This window comes from Gadus chalcogrammus, chromosome 18 (assembly GCF_026213295.1).
Source record: "Gadus chalcogrammus isolate NIFS_2021 chromosome 18, NIFS_Gcha_1.0, whole genome shotgun sequence".
NCBI lineage: Eukaryota > Metazoa > Chordata > Actinopteri > Gadiformes > Gadidae > Gadus > Gadus chalcogrammus.
Genome location: NC_079429.1, coordinates 6,748,494 through 6,768,046, shown reverse-complemented (window position 1 = coordinate 6,768,046; position 19,553 = coordinate 6,748,494). Strand labels below are relative to the sequence as shown.

At 45.5% G+C, this 19,553-nt stretch overlaps 2 protein-coding genes across 3 annotated transcripts in view; one reads left to right on the top strand and one right to left on the bottom strand.

The window, feature by feature from the left end:
• wu:fj29h11 (uncharacterized) overlaps positions 1–12,415 on the bottom strand; it is a 48,501-nt gene extending 36,086 nt beyond the window's left edge. Inside the window, exons 1-14 of the mRNA XM_056577638.1 lie at positions 11,983–12,415; positions 11,311–11,452; positions 10,954–11,168; positions 6,879–7,417; positions 5,828–6,029; positions 4,435–5,492; positions 3,990–4,118; positions 3,521–3,718; positions 3,232–3,372; positions 2,431–2,685; positions 1,763–1,940; positions 1,124–1,290; positions 537–683; positions 222–397 (exon numbers count right to left, since the gene is read on the bottom strand). Of these exons, the coding sequence (XP_056433613.1) occupies positions 222–397; positions 537–683; positions 1,124–1,290; positions 1,763–1,940; positions 2,431–2,685; positions 3,232–3,372; positions 3,521–3,718; positions 3,990–4,118; positions 4,435–5,492; positions 5,828–6,029; positions 6,879–7,417; positions 10,954–11,168; positions 11,311–11,438 (3,533 nt within the window). The 5' untranslated portion in view covers positions 11,439–11,452; positions 11,983–12,415. The remainder of the gene's footprint in view (positions 1–221; positions 398–536; positions 684–1,123; positions 1,291–1,762; positions 1,941–2,430; positions 2,686–3,231; positions 3,373–3,520; positions 3,719–3,989; positions 4,119–4,434; positions 5,493–5,827; positions 6,030–6,878; positions 7,418–10,953; positions 11,169–11,310; positions 11,453–11,982) is intronic.
• A 311-nt stretch (positions 12,416–12,726) lies between these two features.
• Positions 12,727–18,073, top strand: LOC130371966 (sulfotransferase 2B1-like). 2 transcript variants are annotated; one of them, XM_056577861.1, is made up of 7 exons: positions 12,727–12,859; positions 13,288–13,428; positions 15,878–16,089; positions 16,255–16,381; positions 16,539–16,633; positions 16,974–17,154; positions 17,258–18,073. In XM_056577861.1, exons 2-7 carry the CDS (start codon positions 13,290–13,292, stop codon positions 17,365–17,367), a joined length of 864 nt encoding a protein of 287 aa, XP_056433836.1. In that variant the 5' UTR covers positions 12,727–12,859; positions 13,288–13,289; the 3' UTR covers positions 17,368–18,073. The 2 variants fall into 2 exon arrangements, with proteins under 2 accessions (XP_056433836.1, XP_056433837.1); XM_056577862.1 differs by lacking the exon at positions 12,727–12,859 and having other exon boundaries at positions 12,894–13,428.
• Positions 18,074–19,553: the final 1,480 nt, after the last annotated feature.

Here is a 19,553-nt window from a genome sequence, read left to right as displayed (position 1 = left end):
GTACTTTACAGCTTAGCGAGTGTATTGTGTTGTTTGCAAGTGTGTACCGTATTGTTTGTGTGTGTGTGTTAGTGTTTGTAAGTGGCTACTTTATGGTTTGTAAGGGTGTACTGCGGTTTTGCCCTGCAGTGTGTTGTTGCTTATCAGTTCTCTCTTGTAAAAGAGATCCTGATCCTCAATGCGCCTTGACCTGTATAAACACACAAACACACACAGTGTACCTGCTGTGCTTGGCGAACAGGGCCGTCTCATAGTGGACCTGGACGCAGGCCCCGCCCCCCAGAAGGTCTCTCTGGCGCTTCACCAGGTCAGCCAGCATCTTCAGGGGCCCGAAGCCCAGGTCCCGGCTGTCACGCACCCTGTAATGGGCCCTTAGAGCCCGCTCAATGTGCACCAGCTGTGATGACGATGATAGGGGTACAGAAGATGACGTCAGACAGTGTGGATCTCACGAGGTCATTCATTGTTTGTGATCGATTTATTTTCTTCTTTGAGTGAGTGAGTGAGTGAGTGAGTGAGTGAGTGAGGTGACCCACCGCGTCAGGCTCGGAGGAGGTGAACGCTCCACACTGTTTGATGAACTCAAACACATCCTGGCGGCTGGGCCGGAAGCCACAGCCCTGGAGCTCTGCGCCGCCACCACCACCCAGGGCCACAGCGCCTCCTACAGTCTCCTGCAGCAGCTGCAGAGACAGAAAGAGAGAGAGAGAGAGAGAGATAGATATGAGCCCTGGACCATTTCTGTTCCCTACAACTATCCCACGATTGGAGGCACTCCCTAATGCATTGGAGGCTCAAAACGCAACAGAGGGGTAAATAAAAACTACAAAATGGGACACAGTACACTGGTACACACAAGATATGGTAAAATATGGTTGCGCTCGATTTCACTAGCCCATTTGAGCCTGTTCATTAGTATACACTATACAGCATCCATCCTCTCATTGCTTGTGTAAAAAAAACCTGTAGAATATTAGGGTTAGTGCTTCTTGTGCTTTTATCTCAAGGAGCCACTATCTGCAATCGCTCCATTGGTAGGGCCACCTGCAGGGCAATACCAGTGTGTGTGTGTGTGTGTGTGTGTGTGCGTGCCTGCGTTTGTGTGTGAGTGTGTGTGAGATACCTGGACGTTTTTAACCAGGAATTCCAGGAAGGTTCCTCTCTGCAGAGACCCAAACTCCGGGAGCTTAAAGTTTGAGCTCAGCTTCTTCTCCAGAGAAGCCATGGAGCTCAGAGAGAGAGCTGTACTCTGATTGGACAGACTGGTCCTAAGGAACTGCTTCACAGCATCTGGGAGGGACAAGCACCAGGGAGAAAGGAGACTCAGTAGTGCTTATTCAGTACAATAGAAGTCATTCCATCCTTCATCTAGAACCAAAATGGAGCACTTTTGATCTCTCAGTTTACATTAGATAACAGATACTCATTTTTTGAAGGTCAAATATGAGTAAAGCTTTTGGGTACTCTCATGAATACTATAAGAGATACGACGAGACATCCAAACAAAAGATGAGATTTCAGTTGTTGTTTTTTTAAATCAGTTTGTCATCTTCTGCGTGTATTTCTTAGTGTTAGGCCTGTATGTTTTTATTTTCAGTTCTGTGTGTACAAAGTAGAATTCTAATATTAATTCGACTATATATGTGATTGATCATACTGCACATGAAAAACACCTGCGTTTACATAATCAGCCCGCTGTGTTTTGTGATGCGGGCTCCCATGATGTGTGCATCACCAGTGGATTAACAGTGTACTGGCTGACCTTCACTGGGCAGGGCGACCGCAGGCTCGTGTGTAGCAGGTTTCCCTGCAGCCTTCGCCGGCTGGTCTTTGGCCACAAGGTCCTGAGGAACGGCTAGGGACCCCCCGCAGATGGCCAGCTGGAACATGGCCGAGCACAGCCGATCGCCCGACACCTGCAGCAGGAAGTCCTGGACGCGCTGGACAGGAAGTGACACGAAACATCAGCCGAGGAGGTCGTTTTCCATAACCCCAAAGAGGTTTTTTCATGGAAAAATCTTAATCAATCAATAAAATCCTTGGTGAACAATCGTGGTTACCCAAAGATTATGCCGTATCCAATCCCATGATCGTGTAAAGATTGGTAACTTTGAGATCTGGCATGAGTAACGCCATATGTCACGTGTATAAAACCTTATTTGCTTTAATACTAGTTAATTTCGTAAGCCTTTGATTACATTTTCGTTGAGGAAAGCACCCGTCCTCAGAACAGAATAATTATGTTTGTAAGTAGTTTGTATGCTCGTATGTTACGCAATGTCAGTATGTTATGCGAGTTAGCACTTTGGTTGTCACTGCAATCCATACAAGCCTCCTTTGTAGTCGCAGTCACTGCAGACGTTAAAACGCTGCACTTTATCCTGCTCCATTCCCCCGAAGGTCTCGACAAAAGAGATTGGTGGATCTCACCTTGTTCAGCTTGGAGCTAAAGATGTCTGCCGCGTTGGTGAAGACCTCCAGCACGACCTCCACCGCCGCCATGGAGATGTACTTCTTGCGGAGCTCCAGACTTCCGGCGCCGAAGGAGGCGGCGGAGAAGGGATCCATCACGTTCCTCTTCATCTTCCTCATTTTGTCCGTCACCTCATCCTCCAGCTCCCTCTGGATCAGATGCTGGGCCCGCTCGAGATGCTGATGCTCAAGGCGGGTCACCTTGTTCAGGGTCTGGGAGTGGGCGGGGCCAGGGGGCAGGGGGCGGGGCCAGAGGGCAGGGATTCATGACTGTGGCTTCTGCGTGTCCTTAACGTTTCTATTTTCTTTACTTAAAAACGATCTTTCTACAAACATAGAGACGAGCAATAGTTGCTTAACCTTCCAAGGCACTCCGGTCAGGGATTGACGTCATTACGTTTGAATTGTAAATTACTATTTGCCTGTTAAATTGAAAGCGGAGGATCTCCATTAAGTTCTTTCTCCTATTCATTCAATGTTTGCTGAAATCATCGAACCCAGAGTAATTTTTAAAACCACACTCATAGAAATGAAATATAGTAACTCATCCGTGACAAATGACCAGGAACTAGATAATAACTAACTTAAACTTGTTTTATGATTATTGACCTCACAAAGGAAATTATATCAAATGCCTTTTTTTTTTTTGAGTACGATCATTCCTATCCATAACGGATCGTGTTTATGGAACCCTGTTCCGTGAACAGGGTCAGAAAAGTTTGGATCAATGGTTTCCCTCCATGGGAGATGGTCTCTCACCGCTATAGGTAGGCCCAGGCTTTGGATCCGGATGCCCAGCTCGTAGGGAGACTCACAGCTGTGCTGGTCCGCCAGATGCTTCATGAACTCAGCGAGGTCCACCTTCTGCTTGTGCTCGGTGTGCCTGAAATGTTTCAGGCTCTATGGAAGAGGAGGAGTACGAGTTTACCAGTGGAACAGCGACACAGGTCTCTATCTCAGGGTTTACCGCAGGACTTTACAGTTTAGGCGGCCGCCTAAAGCAACACAGGCCTGCCGCCTTAACTACGACATCTGAAATGAAGCCTACCTTCAGGATGTCCACGGTCTCTATCTGAGGGATGTCGTCATCCTTGGTGCTGCTGTCTATCTTGAACATGCGGTGGACGATAGGCAGCTTGCAGAGCGGGCCCAGGTTCAGCTCCTCGTAGCGCTTCTTCTCCTTCAGGCTGGCCAGGGACAGGCCCAGCTCATAAAGGGTGCAAATGGCCGTCGCCGCCTCGGTGGACTAACAAGAAGGCAAACGACACCCGTGGATGAATATTCATTTTTATAAGAAAGGCGAGGCAAGCTTATTGATAGAGCCCCCTTCAGACACAAGGCCATTCGTAGGGATAAACAAAGGTAGGAATCAAATGTAAAAATAAATAAAAAGGAAACTACATTGGAAGATTCAAGATTCAAAATCAAAGATGTTTTGCAGCAGAATTATTGTTGTTGTTCATTTAATTTAAAGTGAGACGACACGGCGGCAGAGAAGTGTTTTAAAGCAGACGTACCTCAAGGAACATGTTGATCTCCCGGATGGTGTACTGAAGCTCCTTCACTGCCGGTATGTGCCAGGCTTGAATGATGCCCACTGACCGGAGGGACGGGACCTGCATCAGCATGCACACCTTGGACACCACCTGGATACACAGAGACGGACAGAGTCAGAGACAGAGACAGAGTCAGAGAAAGAGAGAGACGGATAAAGACAGAGACCTAGATGAGGACAGAGAGAGAGGGAAAAAAATGCTGCCCTCCAGCCTTGCCCCCACTTTGAGTAACACACCCAAAAGGACCACAATGGAAATAAGCACTTGGGCTTCATTGTGTTTGATTGAAAGCCAAAGCAAACTCATTGAAAATACTTTGTCGATGCACTCCATCACAGTTTGTGTCCTCCACGCCATAAGAGGACTAATGGTGACGCTGACTGCCCCTGTGTCACTCAGGGCTCACCTTCTCCTGCGTGACGAACTCGCCCTCATCGGCCAGGTCGCGTATGACGCCCTCCACCAGGCTGTTGACCGTCTCCGGGTCCAGCACGCGGTTCCTCTTCCGGCCTTTGGCGTCCTCGTTGTCCGCCTCCAGGACCTCCACCGCGCGCCGGTTGGCCGCGTGGACGTGCCGCAGCTGCCCGTGGTAGTCGTCCCTGAAGACGGGGGAGTTCTTCCGGGTCTCCTCCAGCGGCGGCCGGGTCGGGGTGGCCCGCCGGGGCTCCCTGGCCACCGCCGCGCCCAGGGCCGGGGTGGCCCGCCGGGGCTCCCTGGCCACCGCCGTGCCCAGGGCCGGGAAGTCTTCGTCGGACGGGCCGGCGGGCGGGGGTTTGATGGGCAGGGAGCCGATGGCCACCGGGAGGGCCACCTTGGAGGGCAGTGAGGCAGCGGGCATGGGGCCGGCGGGCCTGGGGCCGGAGAACAGGGAGTTGGTGGGCGTGGTGCCGGCGGGCACGGAGCTGGAGAACAGGGAGCTGGTGGGCATGGTGCCGGCGGGCACGGAGGTGGAGAACAGGGAGCTGGTGGGCATGGTGCCGGCGGGCACGGAGGTGGAGAACAGGGAGCTGGTGGGCATGGTGCCGGCGGGCACGGAGGTGGAGAACAGGGAGTTGGTGGGCGTGGTGCCGGCGGGCATGGAGGTGGAGAACAGGGAGTTGGTGGGCATGGTGCCGGCGGGCACGGAGGTGGAGAACAGGGAGTTGGTGGGCCTGGGGCCGGCGGGCACGGAGGTGGAGAACAGGGAGTTGGTGGGCCTGGGGCCGGAGAACAAGGAGCTGGTGGGCGTGGTGGCGGCGGGCACGGAGCTGGAGAACAGGGAGTCTGAGAACAGGGAGTTGGAGAACAGGGAGCTGGTATGCCTGGAGCCGAAGGGCTGTGGGTAGGGAACCTCTGAGGGCAGGGCGCCGGAAGGCAGGAGGCCAGAAGCCAGGGAGTGGGCGGGCATTAGGGGAAGGATGTTGGACGGCAGGGAGCCAAAGGACAGGAAGTCCTTTGTAGTCGCAATGGAAGACGTGGTGGGAGCTGTGAGGACAGAAGATAAGGAGGAGTGGGGAGGAGGAGGCGGAGGAGGGAGGAGCGCAGAGAAGGAGAAGTGAACAGGAAGGGGAGTAAAGAGGAGGAGGAGGAGGAGGAGGAGGAGGAGGAGGAGGAGGAGGAGGAGGAGGAGGAGGTTTCAAATGTTACTTAGATTATTGAGATCGAAGCAATGATATTGAGTTACTTCCCTATGACATATCTAAACATGAGAATTCTTCTCTTAACGTGTGCATCAATTCAATTGAACATTTTCCAGGTACCATAAATAAGCCAGAGTCCATTTTCTACACTGTAAACGTCAAACACCGAGAAGCACCAACCTTCAGTGTGCTGTGTGGGCACCGGCCTGCGCGGCTCTGCGGCTTCCGCCGACGCCCCGGATGGTCTCCCAGGGCGTCTGGAATCCCAGGTGTCATACAGAGTCATGTACTGTTCCAGTGGGAGAGCTTCCCCAAACCGCTCGGAATAGCTCTCGGCCAGCCGCGCCATTGACCCGCCAGCCAATTTGTCCTCCTTCATAACCTAGGACACATCAGTGTTACAGTCACCAAGGGAAGTGTTGCTATGCTACACAGATTAAAAAACAGGCGGGTTCTACTAGTATCTGAAAATCAGACTCCTCATTTGGTAGGTGTAATATTAGACTGAGATACTGAATATTAGATTAAAACCTCTCATCCTGATAAATGATGATTCATGATTAATGAAGCGTAAGACACTTAGACACACGCATTTTCATTATGAACAGTGATTTTGTCTTCTGAAACACTGTGCAATCTAACATGCTCACTGTCAAAAACCGGGTCAAACTTACACGTGTCACTAATATAGCTGCCAAAATAATTGGTCTACCCACACCCACACTGTCAGAGCTCAATATAAAGGCCATCTCACGCATTGCATCCACAATAGCACAGGACAACACACACCCTCTCAACTGCCACTTCACTGTCATGCCCTCTGCACGCAGGTATAGGTCCCTGTTGTGCAGGAGGGCTCGCTACGGCCAAAGCCTGGTGCCTGCAGCCATAACAGCACTCAATAAAAGGCCATAAATCACCCCCAGTCCTACTCTGTGTAGATGTTTACGCAGATCTGTGTAGATGTTTATTTGTTTCTGTTTATTGTCTGTCGGCGTGCGGCCCACATATGTAATGTACTGTGATGTGAAGAAAAATTTCCCCTTGGGGACAATAAAGTCTAAAGTCTAAAGTCTAGGTGAAAGATTGCACTTTCAGTTGCATTTTGAGATTGGCAAGCATGCATCACCCATCAGTCATCATCATCACTCATCAGTAATCATCACATGCAGATAAACCAGATCATAAAGCAAAAGCATTCAAGCTTAACAGTTTGCGTAACACAACCAACCTGTGTGATCCTCTGCAACAGCTGATCTTGCGACAGCGTCTCTACGGTCTCGCCCGCTCCGGCGGGAACGCTGTGTTTTCCAAGAGGCGCTTGGTAAACGCCGAATGATGGGACGCCTCCAGAAGAGGAACTCACCTCCAGCGGCTGGCCAGCAGGGGGGGCCGGGGATGCTCCCCTCCCCGATCGATGCCTCTTCTTCCGGGCCTTCGCCGGCTGGCCGTCCCCCAGGGCCGACACTGAAGGCCTCTCGCCCGCCTCTTGGGCAGTGCTCTGGTCCCCGTCCCCGGCCTCGAGCGCGGTGTCGGCGACCCCTGGTGGCCAGTGGCTCCGGTGGAACACCAGCTCCCCCTGCACCACCAGCTCCTTGTCCAGGGAGGCCAGCAGCAGGGCCATGGACTTGAAGCCCAGGGAGGCCACGGTCAGGTTCTTGTGGTACGTCCGGTTGTACTGCTCGGCCACCTTCCTTCCGGGGACGCCGCCGGGGAAGCCTTTAATCATGGCCACGATTTCCTCCCGGGTTTCGCCCATGATGGTCGTCGCTATGACAAGAAGAACACAACATAGAATATCATGAATAAAAAAGGCATAATAAGGGCCGGGGCCATACTAGGGCCCCGCCTTGACTACCAATGTACTACCAATGTATAAAACAAATATAAAAAAAATGAATATAAAATAAAAATATTCTATTTTAAATTTTTTATACATTGGTAGTCAAGGAGGGGCCCTATTGTTGTTAAGGCGGCTGCCTTAACCATATAGTGCTGGGGGAAACACTGCTATATATATATATCATTTTAATTATTATTATTATTATTATTATTATTATTATTATTAATAATAAAAAATACCTCCAAAAGACCACCTTGACTAAGACATTTCCTGGGGGAATCACTGAAAATAGCTGTGGAATTGTTACCATGCTTAAATCTAAGATTTTGGTAACATATAGTCCAGTCCTGGATAGTACCTGGTGTTAAAGGAATAAAGCGGCTGTCAACTGATGCTTATCTGATGCAAATAAGATGTAGATAAAACACTTTGCATTTATGGTGAAAAAGCCAATAAAAGGCTATTCATCCATTTAGTAAACACCTTATTATTAACCCTGAAGCACAATATGAGTATTAGTCATTAAAAGTCTTGTCTTTTCACTAAATAACCGATAACTTTCTGTAGTTGAGAAATATCCAGCGTCCTATTAAACAATATGTTGATAAAAAGCAAACAAGACAATGTCTCATATCTTTTCAATATATTACACAATGCAAAACCTAATCAAACTAAGCAAACCGGTTAACCTAGAAGAGACAAGCATTTTAATCTTACCTATTCTCTGAAGCAACTCCTAGGGTTCACCAAACGACAAATCATAATGTTCAGGCACAAGACAAACGGACATCAGTGGATGGACTACCAACTGAATATGGGAGAGCAGCTGCTGTGATCGGCTGTGTTTATCAACTGCCTCCTCCTCCTAAGGACTTACAGAGAAGCGTTCACAACTGACGTGAGGGAGAAACGAAACTGAAAGTGATGCAGAATGATGCTGCTGAGCCCCCCGGTCATTGGGTAACCCCCCCCCTTTCCTTTGAACAAAAGACCTTGCATAAAAGACAGCAAAAAAGGCAGAACAGCTTCTTCACGCTCATGTGTTACAAGTGTTCTTGCGTTACAAGTGTTCTTGTGTTACATGTGTGTGTTTGTGTGTATGAAAATTTGCATGCAAGACGGGTAACAGAAGTAAAAGGCCTACCTTGTTTGGTTGATTCTAATGAACTCATAATTTGTAATCTGTAAGCTTCTTAGAGCAAGATCGGGCATCCTGTTCCTGAATGCACCAAAGGGGCCATAAAAGGACATGCTAAATGACTTAAGAGTAAGTCTAGTCATATTCAGCCGTAATAATAAAGCCTTTGATTAAATGTTTGAACAAGCAACATTAATAATGACATAATAATTTACTTATAATCAATATCTATAACAATAATACACTTATAAATGGAACCAGCCTAGGGTGTCACCTTTAGTTTACTTTTGAGTTGGGAATGTAAAACGACATGGAGAGAGAAGGGAAAACAAAACCAGAGGTAGCAGCAGCAGAGGGAGGGAGAGAAAGAGAGGGTGTGAGTGTGTGTGTCTTTAAGTTTCAGATTCCTGATCCGCAGCTGATTCAACTCGGCTGTTGCCAATGAAATCACGTGACCCTGCACCAGGGCTATCAAGCTGTGACTAGGGGCCAGCTTCAAGCACAAAACAATATGAATATATATGGCTACTAGAATACAGTTTATTGCTTTTTTACTAGATAAGAGCCCAACATATCAGCCTGATAGATGCATCTCTTTACACAAAGTTATCAAAGTCATGTCACAATTAAGCTGGAAATACACAACATTGATTTAAATTTGCATCCATTTTCACCAGCGATGCAGGTGACAGTCAATCCTAGTCAATCACGTTGGTACAGTTTTTATCCAAAGACACAGTCTCAAAGGCCATCGTGTTATGACATTTCATAACCCTAGCCCTCAAAGTGCAAGAAAATAGGATCCAATGTTTTGTTTAAACCCACCTTATTTACACCAGTCAAATATTCTCTACAGGATATTTTAGAATGTGACCAGGGTCATACGTCTCCCAACAAAAGGCCTTTTGTAAACTCATTTTGTAAACTCACATTCTCCATATCCCAAAAATACTCTGTGCTATTATTGTACTTTGACGGGGACAAAGAGTAATCCATGTCCTTATTTTCTCATGAGTCAACTACTCAAATGAAACTTTAAACAAAGTCACTCTGCTCTCCAACTCAAAGCAGAAGTACAGAATCCAGTGGGAATTGAATGTTTAAATAAACCAATATATGAATAAAAGGTGATGTATGCAAGATACAAGAGCTATTTGAGTATACTTTGTTAGCAATGCCATAGCCATCAGCTATTCGTGAGTGAAATGCTCTGTTAGAATATCTGTGCTAGAATAATGAGTGTGTCTTTGTTAGTATGAGCCTAATCAGAGACCGCTCCCAGATAATTGCTGGTTCAACCAACTGATCTGGAGATAAAGTATTATGGCACACAGCGATCGATAACTGGCCGGATGAGACGTTTACAACACACTGCAGGCGCTGCCCCTTCCGATTTCTGGGGCAAAGAAACTTGCAAAGTTAGTCCCATCCTCCCCCTCATCCATTTTAAGCTGCATTAAGTCACTCATTCACCTTTTTACAAGTATAACAATCATACAAACACATGCTCAGTCAATTGGCCTTTGTAACTTTGACCAGAAAAAAGGAGGGAATCCCCAACAAGTTTATGAAGGAAGGATGTTGCTTAACGCAAAAGATATCGGATCAAAGAACTCGTCTGCATCAATGATGACCCCGTTCACACCAGGAAAACTTAGGCCCCATTACCTTGACACTATTTTGCGATCATTTTGGGTCCGTTTTTTGAGATTAGTTCCAGTATGTATGTGTATGTGTTTTGGATGATTCCATAACAGGAGGACTAATGTAGCCCGTAAGTTACGAGCCGGAACTTGGAGTACATCGATCTGGTATGAGTTCACGGGTAATGAGCTGCGGATTCGACTGCCGTTCCAGGGCACTTTCACGGGTAGAAGGTTGTGGAAACACGAGTTACGGGTTGCCTGGAATGCACCATTTGACAAACTGTCAATGCATCAAAGATGCATGCAGGACCCATCGTTTGGAGATGGACTGGGCTGCATATGGCCCCATATATTGAGCAGTGCGTCCGCTTATGGGGCCATACATCCTTGGCCACAATGAATGACCGCCTACTCATCAGACCCCCTCTGCGTAAGCAGAAATATGTACTTATTCACAGAGCAACGGTTTCATATTAAAGATAATCAAAATCATTAAATCGTGCAAGCTGGTTTAGTCCACCACGTAGGCCATTTCAAAAAGCCCATTGATATATTATGAGTGAAAAAGAAACCAAGGACATCTCTCCACACCACACTGGCGTTCCGAAAAGAGTCGACGGCTGCTGCTAGACGGACGGAACATCCCCTCACCTCAGCGGCTGCCGATGACCTCACTCACCTTTAACGCCGGAGCTGCCGTTCCGCGGGGAGGCCAGCCGAGGGCCGCGTGCTGCTGCTGCTGCTGCTGCTAGGGCAGCCGGCGGCGACGGGAAAGAAGGTGCCGGCCGCGAGGCCGATGGCCGAGATGCGATGGGCCACACTACCATCTCCCCGTTGGTGCACAGATAGAGATGGTCAGGCACGCTCCTAAGCAGGGTCTGCAGCGGGGCAAACCTACGCAGCACACAAACGGGTCCATCAGACACGGTTTGTAAAATCACATCCTGATCTGATGTACCATGGCCAAAGGTACAGATAGGTAGCCTAAGGTGAACATAGTGAATCTGCCTTCTTTCGTCCACTGATGTGGGCTTACCTTTTAGGGGTCCCGAGACGCAGGGGTTTCCCGTAGGTCCGCTGGTAGAGGCCATGGATCTCCTGTATTGGAAGACCCTCCGGGTAGCCGTTGCACAGCCGGACGACCTCCTTCTGTATCTCCTCCATGGTGTCCCGCTGGTCTGAAACAGGGTTTAACATCACATTGGTAGAACCCTGGGACTGTTTTCTCAGAAAGAGAAAGGAGACCCATATATTTATATATATATAGATAGGGAGAAATGGATTTACACCTGTTCTTACGTTAACTCGTTATGACTCATAAGCATTATGTTGCAGAGAACTGAACTCAAGACAGATATGAACATTCACACAAACAAAGGACTTATGCATAGGGAAATGGTAAGAGGATGAGGGCAGTTTCTAGACGCATTTCACACCCAGTAACCCATCGGTTACTTGCCATTCTGCGGACGTGACTAACGAGCAGATAAAGTGCGTCGATCCGCTAGTTTGAACACATCTAAAACTTGCATTATCAATCGATTAAAAACGGTGCGAACCGATTGCTCCTCCGGGGAAACACAATGGTCCCTTGAAAGCAAATCGACCCATGCAACAGTTAGCAATTAGCTATCGTAAGGTATTAGCCAGGCTTAATTACTGGAAAAACAAATGAATATCAGGTGATTGTGTGATGTATAATAACTACCATATAATGTGCTTATATGCTGTTCATTTCTCCATGTACATGTCGCCTCCGATGCTCACTCATCCCAAGACCCTTGGCAATAACATTCTCTGCAGCGTTCACAACATGTATTTGACATGAGCTGCACGTAAGCCCACTAGTAGCACACTAGCAGAGTGGTGTTGGTTTAATTCGGTGTAATATATGTAAGCCCCAGCTCCGAAAAACACTTTTTGGTGAAACGCAAAGTAGAAACGGGAGCGTTGGCGGTAGAATATATGTAGCGCAGCGGTCACGTGCTCATCTGACGTAATTTGTATACTCTTCTAAGGCAGCATCTAGTGGACAAACTTGTTCACTTCGTCGATTCGTTAAATGTAGTGGAGCGCATAAGAAATATACAGAGTAGCCTATACTACTATTGGAGATTCCTGTGTTTTTTTTATCATTTGGTTATAATTTATATGTTTTGATTACATAATTAAGGAACTCGAAATTAGAGGACTCTACCAGCTGACCTACGGGAAACCCCTGTGCCTTGCCTTGGGACCACCAAAAGGTTGTGTGATGGGACCATCACATCAGTTAATGGGTGAAGCCAGAGTTACTTCTACTATTTACTCATGATGTTTTCAAATCTCTTTTTTAAATAAGTTCTCAATACATGTTTGTCCATGCCTGTTATGATTAACCCCCCTCTAAGAACAAGTCAACTTTTCTGAAAGAACAACGAAATACATTTCCTCTAGGTCTACGGCGTTATAAAAGAATAACCAAACCAAATGACGAAACCTTTTCTGGACAGACACCAGTCCCGCCCCTCTCTCTCTCGCCTCTCTATCATTTGGAGGATCCCGATCCAAGACTTTCGTCGTGAGAGGATAACGAGGCGTATCGGGTAGGCCATAACGTAATTCGGTTCGGTAACACTTTATAATAAGGTGCCATAATAAATAGCAAACTAGCTATTTAACCCTAACCCTAACTAACCCTTTGTTAATATTTGTTAATTGTTACTATGTCTATTTGGCACAAGTTAATATTTTTTTTCCACTGACCACAGTGTCGCTGGTTGGGGTTATGGATAGGGTCGTGTGTTAGGGTTGGGTTAGGGTTATGCAAACAACTAATGTTTAATTAATGATGAAAAACTATTAACTTGTGCCAAATTGATATTTTAGTAGTGATAAACAAATATTGACAATGGGTTAGGTAATGAATGAGTGTTACCTTAACTTCAGGACCGTAGACCAAAGTCCGGATGGTTCAATATAGTCTCGCACTGTCTTGCTTGTCGACTACCCGTCTTATCCATTCATGTTGCAGAAATGACAGAAGAAGAAATGTATACCACGTACAAGGGTGTGTATTTGCCCAAAGTGGTTCACTCCACAGAGAGCCTGAAATACTACGAGGAGTTCTCTTTTCGTCCAGATGACATTCTTATTGTAACTTATCCGAAGTCAGGTAAGAGTTTTCCTGGTCACTCAGTGGAAGTAAATGGCAAATGGAAGCAAAAAATAATATTAATAGGTAGTTTTGCAAAATTAGTTTTAAAGTAGTATTTAGGTGGGACCTTTAAAAATATAAGTTGTTATAAATTGTCAACATTTATATATAGTGTTGTTGTTTTCACCGTGTTTAACATTCAAAAGCAAAGGTTAACATTCATTGAAATTCTTCCTGCAAATGTAGGAAGAATTTGTGTATGTGTTTGAACATGTAGTGTTAAATGTGTTAAACACTGTGAACAACAAGTATGGACATGGATATAGAATATGTGGAATAAACCACAGTGGAGTCTCCCATTATTGTAAATAATTATTGGAAATAATGACCTGAATAAACAACAACAGATTATGCTAGTATGACACTTTAAGCATATTGTTGGATTTGTGGAGGTGTCTAGGTATTGCAAAGTAATACAAATAATAATCAACTCTTGGAACGATATTGATCAATCAGGATCAATTACTCAACCACACTGTGGTATAGCCTAGATAATAATGGTGTTTAAAAAAATGATATCAAAACCAGTTGGCCATTTAAAAAAACATGTTTTAAAGGTCCCATGGCATGAAAATCTCACTTTATGAGATTTTCTAAAATAAATATGAGTTCCCCTAGCCTGCCTATGGTCCCCCAGTGGCTAAAACTTGCGTTCGGTGTAAAACGAGCACTAAATGTTCTGCTCGCCTTTGAGGAAAACGGAGGCTCAAGCGCACTGATTTGGAATGTGCTCCAATATGTCGTCTTAAAGGATCTAAGCTCCTCCCCTTTCTCTGCCTTGCCCGCCCAGAGAATTTGGCCCGCCAATGAGAGACGACCATGCGAGCGCCACATGTGTGTGTGTGTGATTACACACACTGTAACGCAAGTGTTTGCTGTCGGTTCTTTGACGTCTCTTGTATTTCCAAAACAAGACTGTAGTGGGGGTTATCTCAGCCATGGTTGAGAAGGAATTGGGGGAAAGGAACTTTGGCTTTGACTCCCTGAAGTACATGAACTGCGACATGCCGCCGGTTGCCGCGAGGCACCACCGCCGCGAAGCACCACCGCCCGGCAGCGGGCAGCCGGCAGCAGGCAGCGCACGGTTCAGTCTACTTTAGATTGATGTGGAAGTGGAAGAACCAGAGACGTCGGTTCTGCCGACGAAGTCGTTCGTGATTCATAATATCGTCTGGAGGCGCACACAGCTTTTGGCCGTGATAATATGTATTCTATAGATAACTATGTATTATATGATATTATTTAGATATAGAGCTCCAGGACTGTAACGTAAGTGTTGTACACTTCCTTGTTATTTGGATAACCGTTCTGCTTTTGGTGTTATGGTGCATAACACGTCGGGCTCCCGTCTCTAGTATTTCTACAACGAGACTCGTATTGGGGGTTATCTCAGCCATGGTTGAGAATGAATTGGGGGAAAGGAACTTTGGCTTTGACTCCCTCAAGAACATGGACCACGACATGGAGGAGAAAGGGATTGTTGGCCGCAAATGTTTCCCGCTTGAGCCCGCTTCCCGCTGCCAAGGGACCGCTGCCGAGGGACCGCTGCCGAGGGACCACCCCCATCCGGCGCTGCAGGAGGCGGAGGTGCCTAAGCGCTGCCCGGCAACAATCCCTTTCTCCTCCATGTCGCGGTTCAGTCTACTTCAGATTGATGTGGAAGTGGAAGAACCAGGAACGCAACGCGGTCATTTGAGATTCATAATATCGGCTCACACAGCTTTTGGCCGTGTTATTATTGTGGCGAATATCAAAAGCAGAGGCGTGCTATATTCTTTCAGTGGCATTATTGAAAAATCCCCAGTTCCCCATAACCACAACAAAGCTCAACGAGCACCCCGTAACCACAACAAAGCTCAATGTCTTTTTAACTCCTCCCCTAACTTCCGCACTGCAAAGCATGATGGGAACACATCAACCAATAGTCGTATAACAAAACAACAAACATAACCCCGGTGCTACGTTATATATTATATAATATAGATATCTATGTATAATATGATATTATTTAGATAAATAGCTCCAGGACTCCCGTGTGTTCTAGAATATTTACAGAACGCACACAGCTAAAGGCTGTGTGCGCCTCGCCATTGTGACACATCCACTGTAAACAGAGTGCCTGGTACCGTGGCTGCAAGCTGCTCAGGGCCACACCCCCACCCTCCTCCTTGACCCGCCGCGCTCCTCCTCATTTGCATTATAGCTACAGCGCATTTGGGGGAAGCTCAATGTGCGACTAGCTCGGAGTGGCTGTAACTCTGCACCACGGCTGAATTTCGGGAACGTCTTTGAATACTGTGTTAGTGGCCCACTAACACCTATATTAAAGCATCCATAAAATAGCATGTTGTGGGACCTTTAAATAAGACAACTGCAACAGCAAAAACACCCTGCGTGATGCTTTCAGGGACAACATGGATGCAGGAGATAGTGCCTCTGATCATGAGCCAGGGAGACCCGGAACTGGTGGACACTGTGCCCAACTGGGACCGGGTACCCTGGTTGGAGGAAACCAGAGCATGTGACCTTAACCTGGACCAGAGACCGTCCCCACGTGTCTTCATTACTCACTTCAAGTACAACATGATGTCAACGGGCTTCTTCAAGGTCAAACCGAGGGTATGCTATCCAGCTTGGAGCCATACAGGTTCATTATGGAAAGATATAAACCAATGGAAATGTCCCTGAAAACTCCCGCTTCTACTTTACTACCCTACGGGACTTGATATGATAACTGTGCGTGTGCATGTTTGTGTGTGTGTGTGTGTTTTCTTTGTTATTTAGGTAATTTATGTGATGAGGAACCCGAGGGATGTATTCACTTCGTATTTTCACTTTAGTGGGATGGCCTCCTACCTTGTTACACCAGGGACACAGACTGAATTTCTCCACAAATTCCTTGACGGAAAAGGTATAGAGTAAATGGATTGCTTGTGTATAACGTTTGTTCACTTTTACCCTTTGTGTTTGTTTTCACTGCTTGGCCTAATATTTAATCCAGAGACGGGTATTCTATGTCTTTGGCCAGTTGCACAATCATATATGACTAATGTCTTCTCTAACCTCAGCAATTTTCGGCTCGTGGTTCGATCACGTGAAGGGCTGGATTTCTGCTGCAGAACAGCAGCACATCATGTACATCTCCTATGAAGAGATGATCCTGGTAAGAAGATGGCAAATAAAGCTGTATCTTGGATACTTAGATAACTAACTTTAAATATAATGGGAGGAATTGCAAAACTCCCCTGGTTCATAGCGAATAGTGTAGCTCCTGTCCATATCCTTTGGCCAGATGACAATTGTTTTTGGCAGTGTCGGTTTGTAGTCAAGTAATCATTCTAGATAACAAAGGTCGATCTATAACCTATTTTGGCTGGGAGTGCCACAAAGAAATCTGAAGGATGCAAAGAGAGACAATGCTGATGAACGGAATCATGATGAGGATGATGATGAGGATAATGAATACTCTAATAACTGTTCTTTGGTAATCTCTATTGCTGTAGGACCTGGAGGCCTCTGTGACCCGGATTTCTCAGTTCTTGGACACACCTCTGGATTCTGAGATGAAAAGGAAGATTGCAGAGCGATGTGTGTTTAAGAATATGAAAAAGAACAAAATGTCAAACTACTCCCTGGTCCCGAGTGAATTGATGGACCCGAATGTGTCAGAGTTCCTCCGGAAAGGTAAAGGGTTACTAAGAGCAGAAACAAGCATTCAACAAAATGGTTAAATATATCATTAGCCCTCAATACTATGACTGAATTCATCTGATCTTTTATTTTTCAGGTATTGCCGGAGACTGGAAGAATCATCTAACTGTAGCAGAGGCGGATTACTTTGATGAATTTTACCGAAAGAAAATGCAGGATGTAAAATACACATTTGTTTGGGATTAGAAATATATTTATTGTGTTATCTAAAATGGCCAAGGACAAAAGTAGCCAACCCATTGAACAGTGCTATCATTAATGATCACAATCAGAGTCTGAAATTTGTTTTTGTATATTCATTTGGTCTTGTCATCTTAGTTAGGCTTCTTCAGAACAGGTGTAACATAATAGCTGTCTAATAACTATAAGGAAATTGTTCCGTTTTTTCTCTCTATGAAGTGTGTAACTTTCCTGGGACTAGCTGAGAAAATATTTGACTGACTTACTTGATGAATACAAACTGTGATTTCATTAAGGTCCATTCAAATTCTTGAAATAAATTATATCTCACATATATGTCTCTTCCAAGTGTTTGGTCGATGACACATTCCATATCTGTAAATAAAAGGTTATAATCTGATAATAAAAACTTGGGTTTCAACTAATACATCACAAAGCACATAAATGCTTGATCAGATGAAACAGCACCACTTTGCACTTTTGCTTAACTTTTGTTAAAAAATATTCTTTCAAACTTAACTAATATTGTGAACCAGGTCAGATATACAATGAATGTGAATTGGTTTACGAAAGCGCAATGACAAGCACACGCTAGATAACCCATCGTGGCAAATCTTTAAGCTGCAGTTTAGCGCAGTGAATACTATATTATCATCAGACATGGGGAGATTCTCGTTTATACTACCTACTATAAAATGTTTTGTTTTATGTACTTTAAATGTTTATTGTATGTTATATATTCTTATTCATCAAGTGCTTTTCGAACACTTTGGAAAAGTGGTTTTTAATGTTGTAGTCAAACCTCTTCCTAGTGTATTTTCTAAAGACCTTGTGATGTATTCACGCCTCTTTCCACACGTGTTCTTTTTGAAAGCTGGAACATCTCGTACTAGTACTGAATGGCATCTCATTAGGTTGTAAAGCGGCCCTTCTGGTCTCTCTCTCTCCCCCAACATCTGAGGATGCGTGGCTGAGGCCCGTCCTGCTGCCTCTTTACCAGTCTGATACCAATCTTCAGAAGACAGAGACGCCTCTGGTCACTAGCACAACGTCTAAGACACATTCACAGTGGGCTACCCAACGACTATAGATGACTATGACATGACAAATTCTAAAAAATGTCGTGTTACAAGACAGAGATATCTGATATTTATTTTGTTGTTCATCCCTGGTTATGTAGAGCCGGACCCCGGCCCAGTTTACTCTTGGATTAAGATTTGTCATTATCATCAGCAATTCATTGATTCAGTCATTTTATTAACCCTTCAGGACTGTAGATCAGAGACTGAATGCTTCTATAAAGTCTTTCTCTGTATGCTTGTCAACTACCATTCCTATGCAGGTTGCAGATATGGCAGAAGAAGACCTGTATATCGTGTACAAGGGTGTGTATTTGGTCAAACTGACTCAGGTAAGTCAGGTAAGAGCATTCCTGGTTACCCAATGGAAGTAAATGGCGAATGATTGGTTAATCCAATGTACTGGTTAATCCAGGGACACGGACTGAATTACTCCACAGATTCCTTGATGGAAAAGGTGCCTATTAATTATTGCTGGTGAATAATTGTGTCACTTTTATCCTTTGAATGATGATGGGTATTTGATGTCTTCGGCCATTGCAGATTCACATAAACTTTTTTCTTCACTAATCTTAGTGGTTTTCGGCTCTTGGTTCGATCACGTGAAGGGCTGTCTGTCTGCTAGAGAACAGCAGCACATCATGTACATCTCCTATGAAGAGATGATCCTGGTAAGAAGACTACAAATACAGCTAAAAAAAAACCTCTGTACATCATGTACACTATAACAATCTAGATCAATCTTAAAACTTAAAGTGGTTCTATATCATACTAAGAAAATGAATAGTCATGATGCTTTTAACCCATCATTCTATGTAGAACCTCTAAGCTTTAGTTTTTTGAACCCCAGAAGGGGGGAGATATCAAAGGTCTGTATTGAACCTACTGCTGGAAGTGGCACAAAGAAACCGGAATGATGCAAAGAGAGACGATGCTAATGTTATTTAGGATGATGATGATAATGAATACTCTAATAACTGTACTTTGGTAACCTCTGGTGCTGTAGGACCTGGAGGCCTCTGTGACCCGGCTGGTTCAGTTATTGGACACACCTCTGGATTCTGAGATGATAAGAAAGATTACCGATCGGTTCCGTGCCGGTGCCGTACAGAG

Coding starts and splice junctions, on each gene's coding strand:
- LOC130371966 (XM_056577861.1), top strand. CDS start 13,290: ATGACAGAAGAAGAAATGTATACCACGTACAAGGGTGTGTATTTGCCC. Junction 13,429..15,877: donor TGTAACTTATCCGAAGTCAG/GTAAGAGTTTTC, acceptor TGATGCTTTCAG/GGACAACATGGATGCAGGAG. Junction 17,155..17,257: donor GTCAGAGTTCCTCCGGAAAG/GTAAAGGGTTAC, acceptor TTTATTTTTCAG/GTATTGCCGGAGACTGGAAG.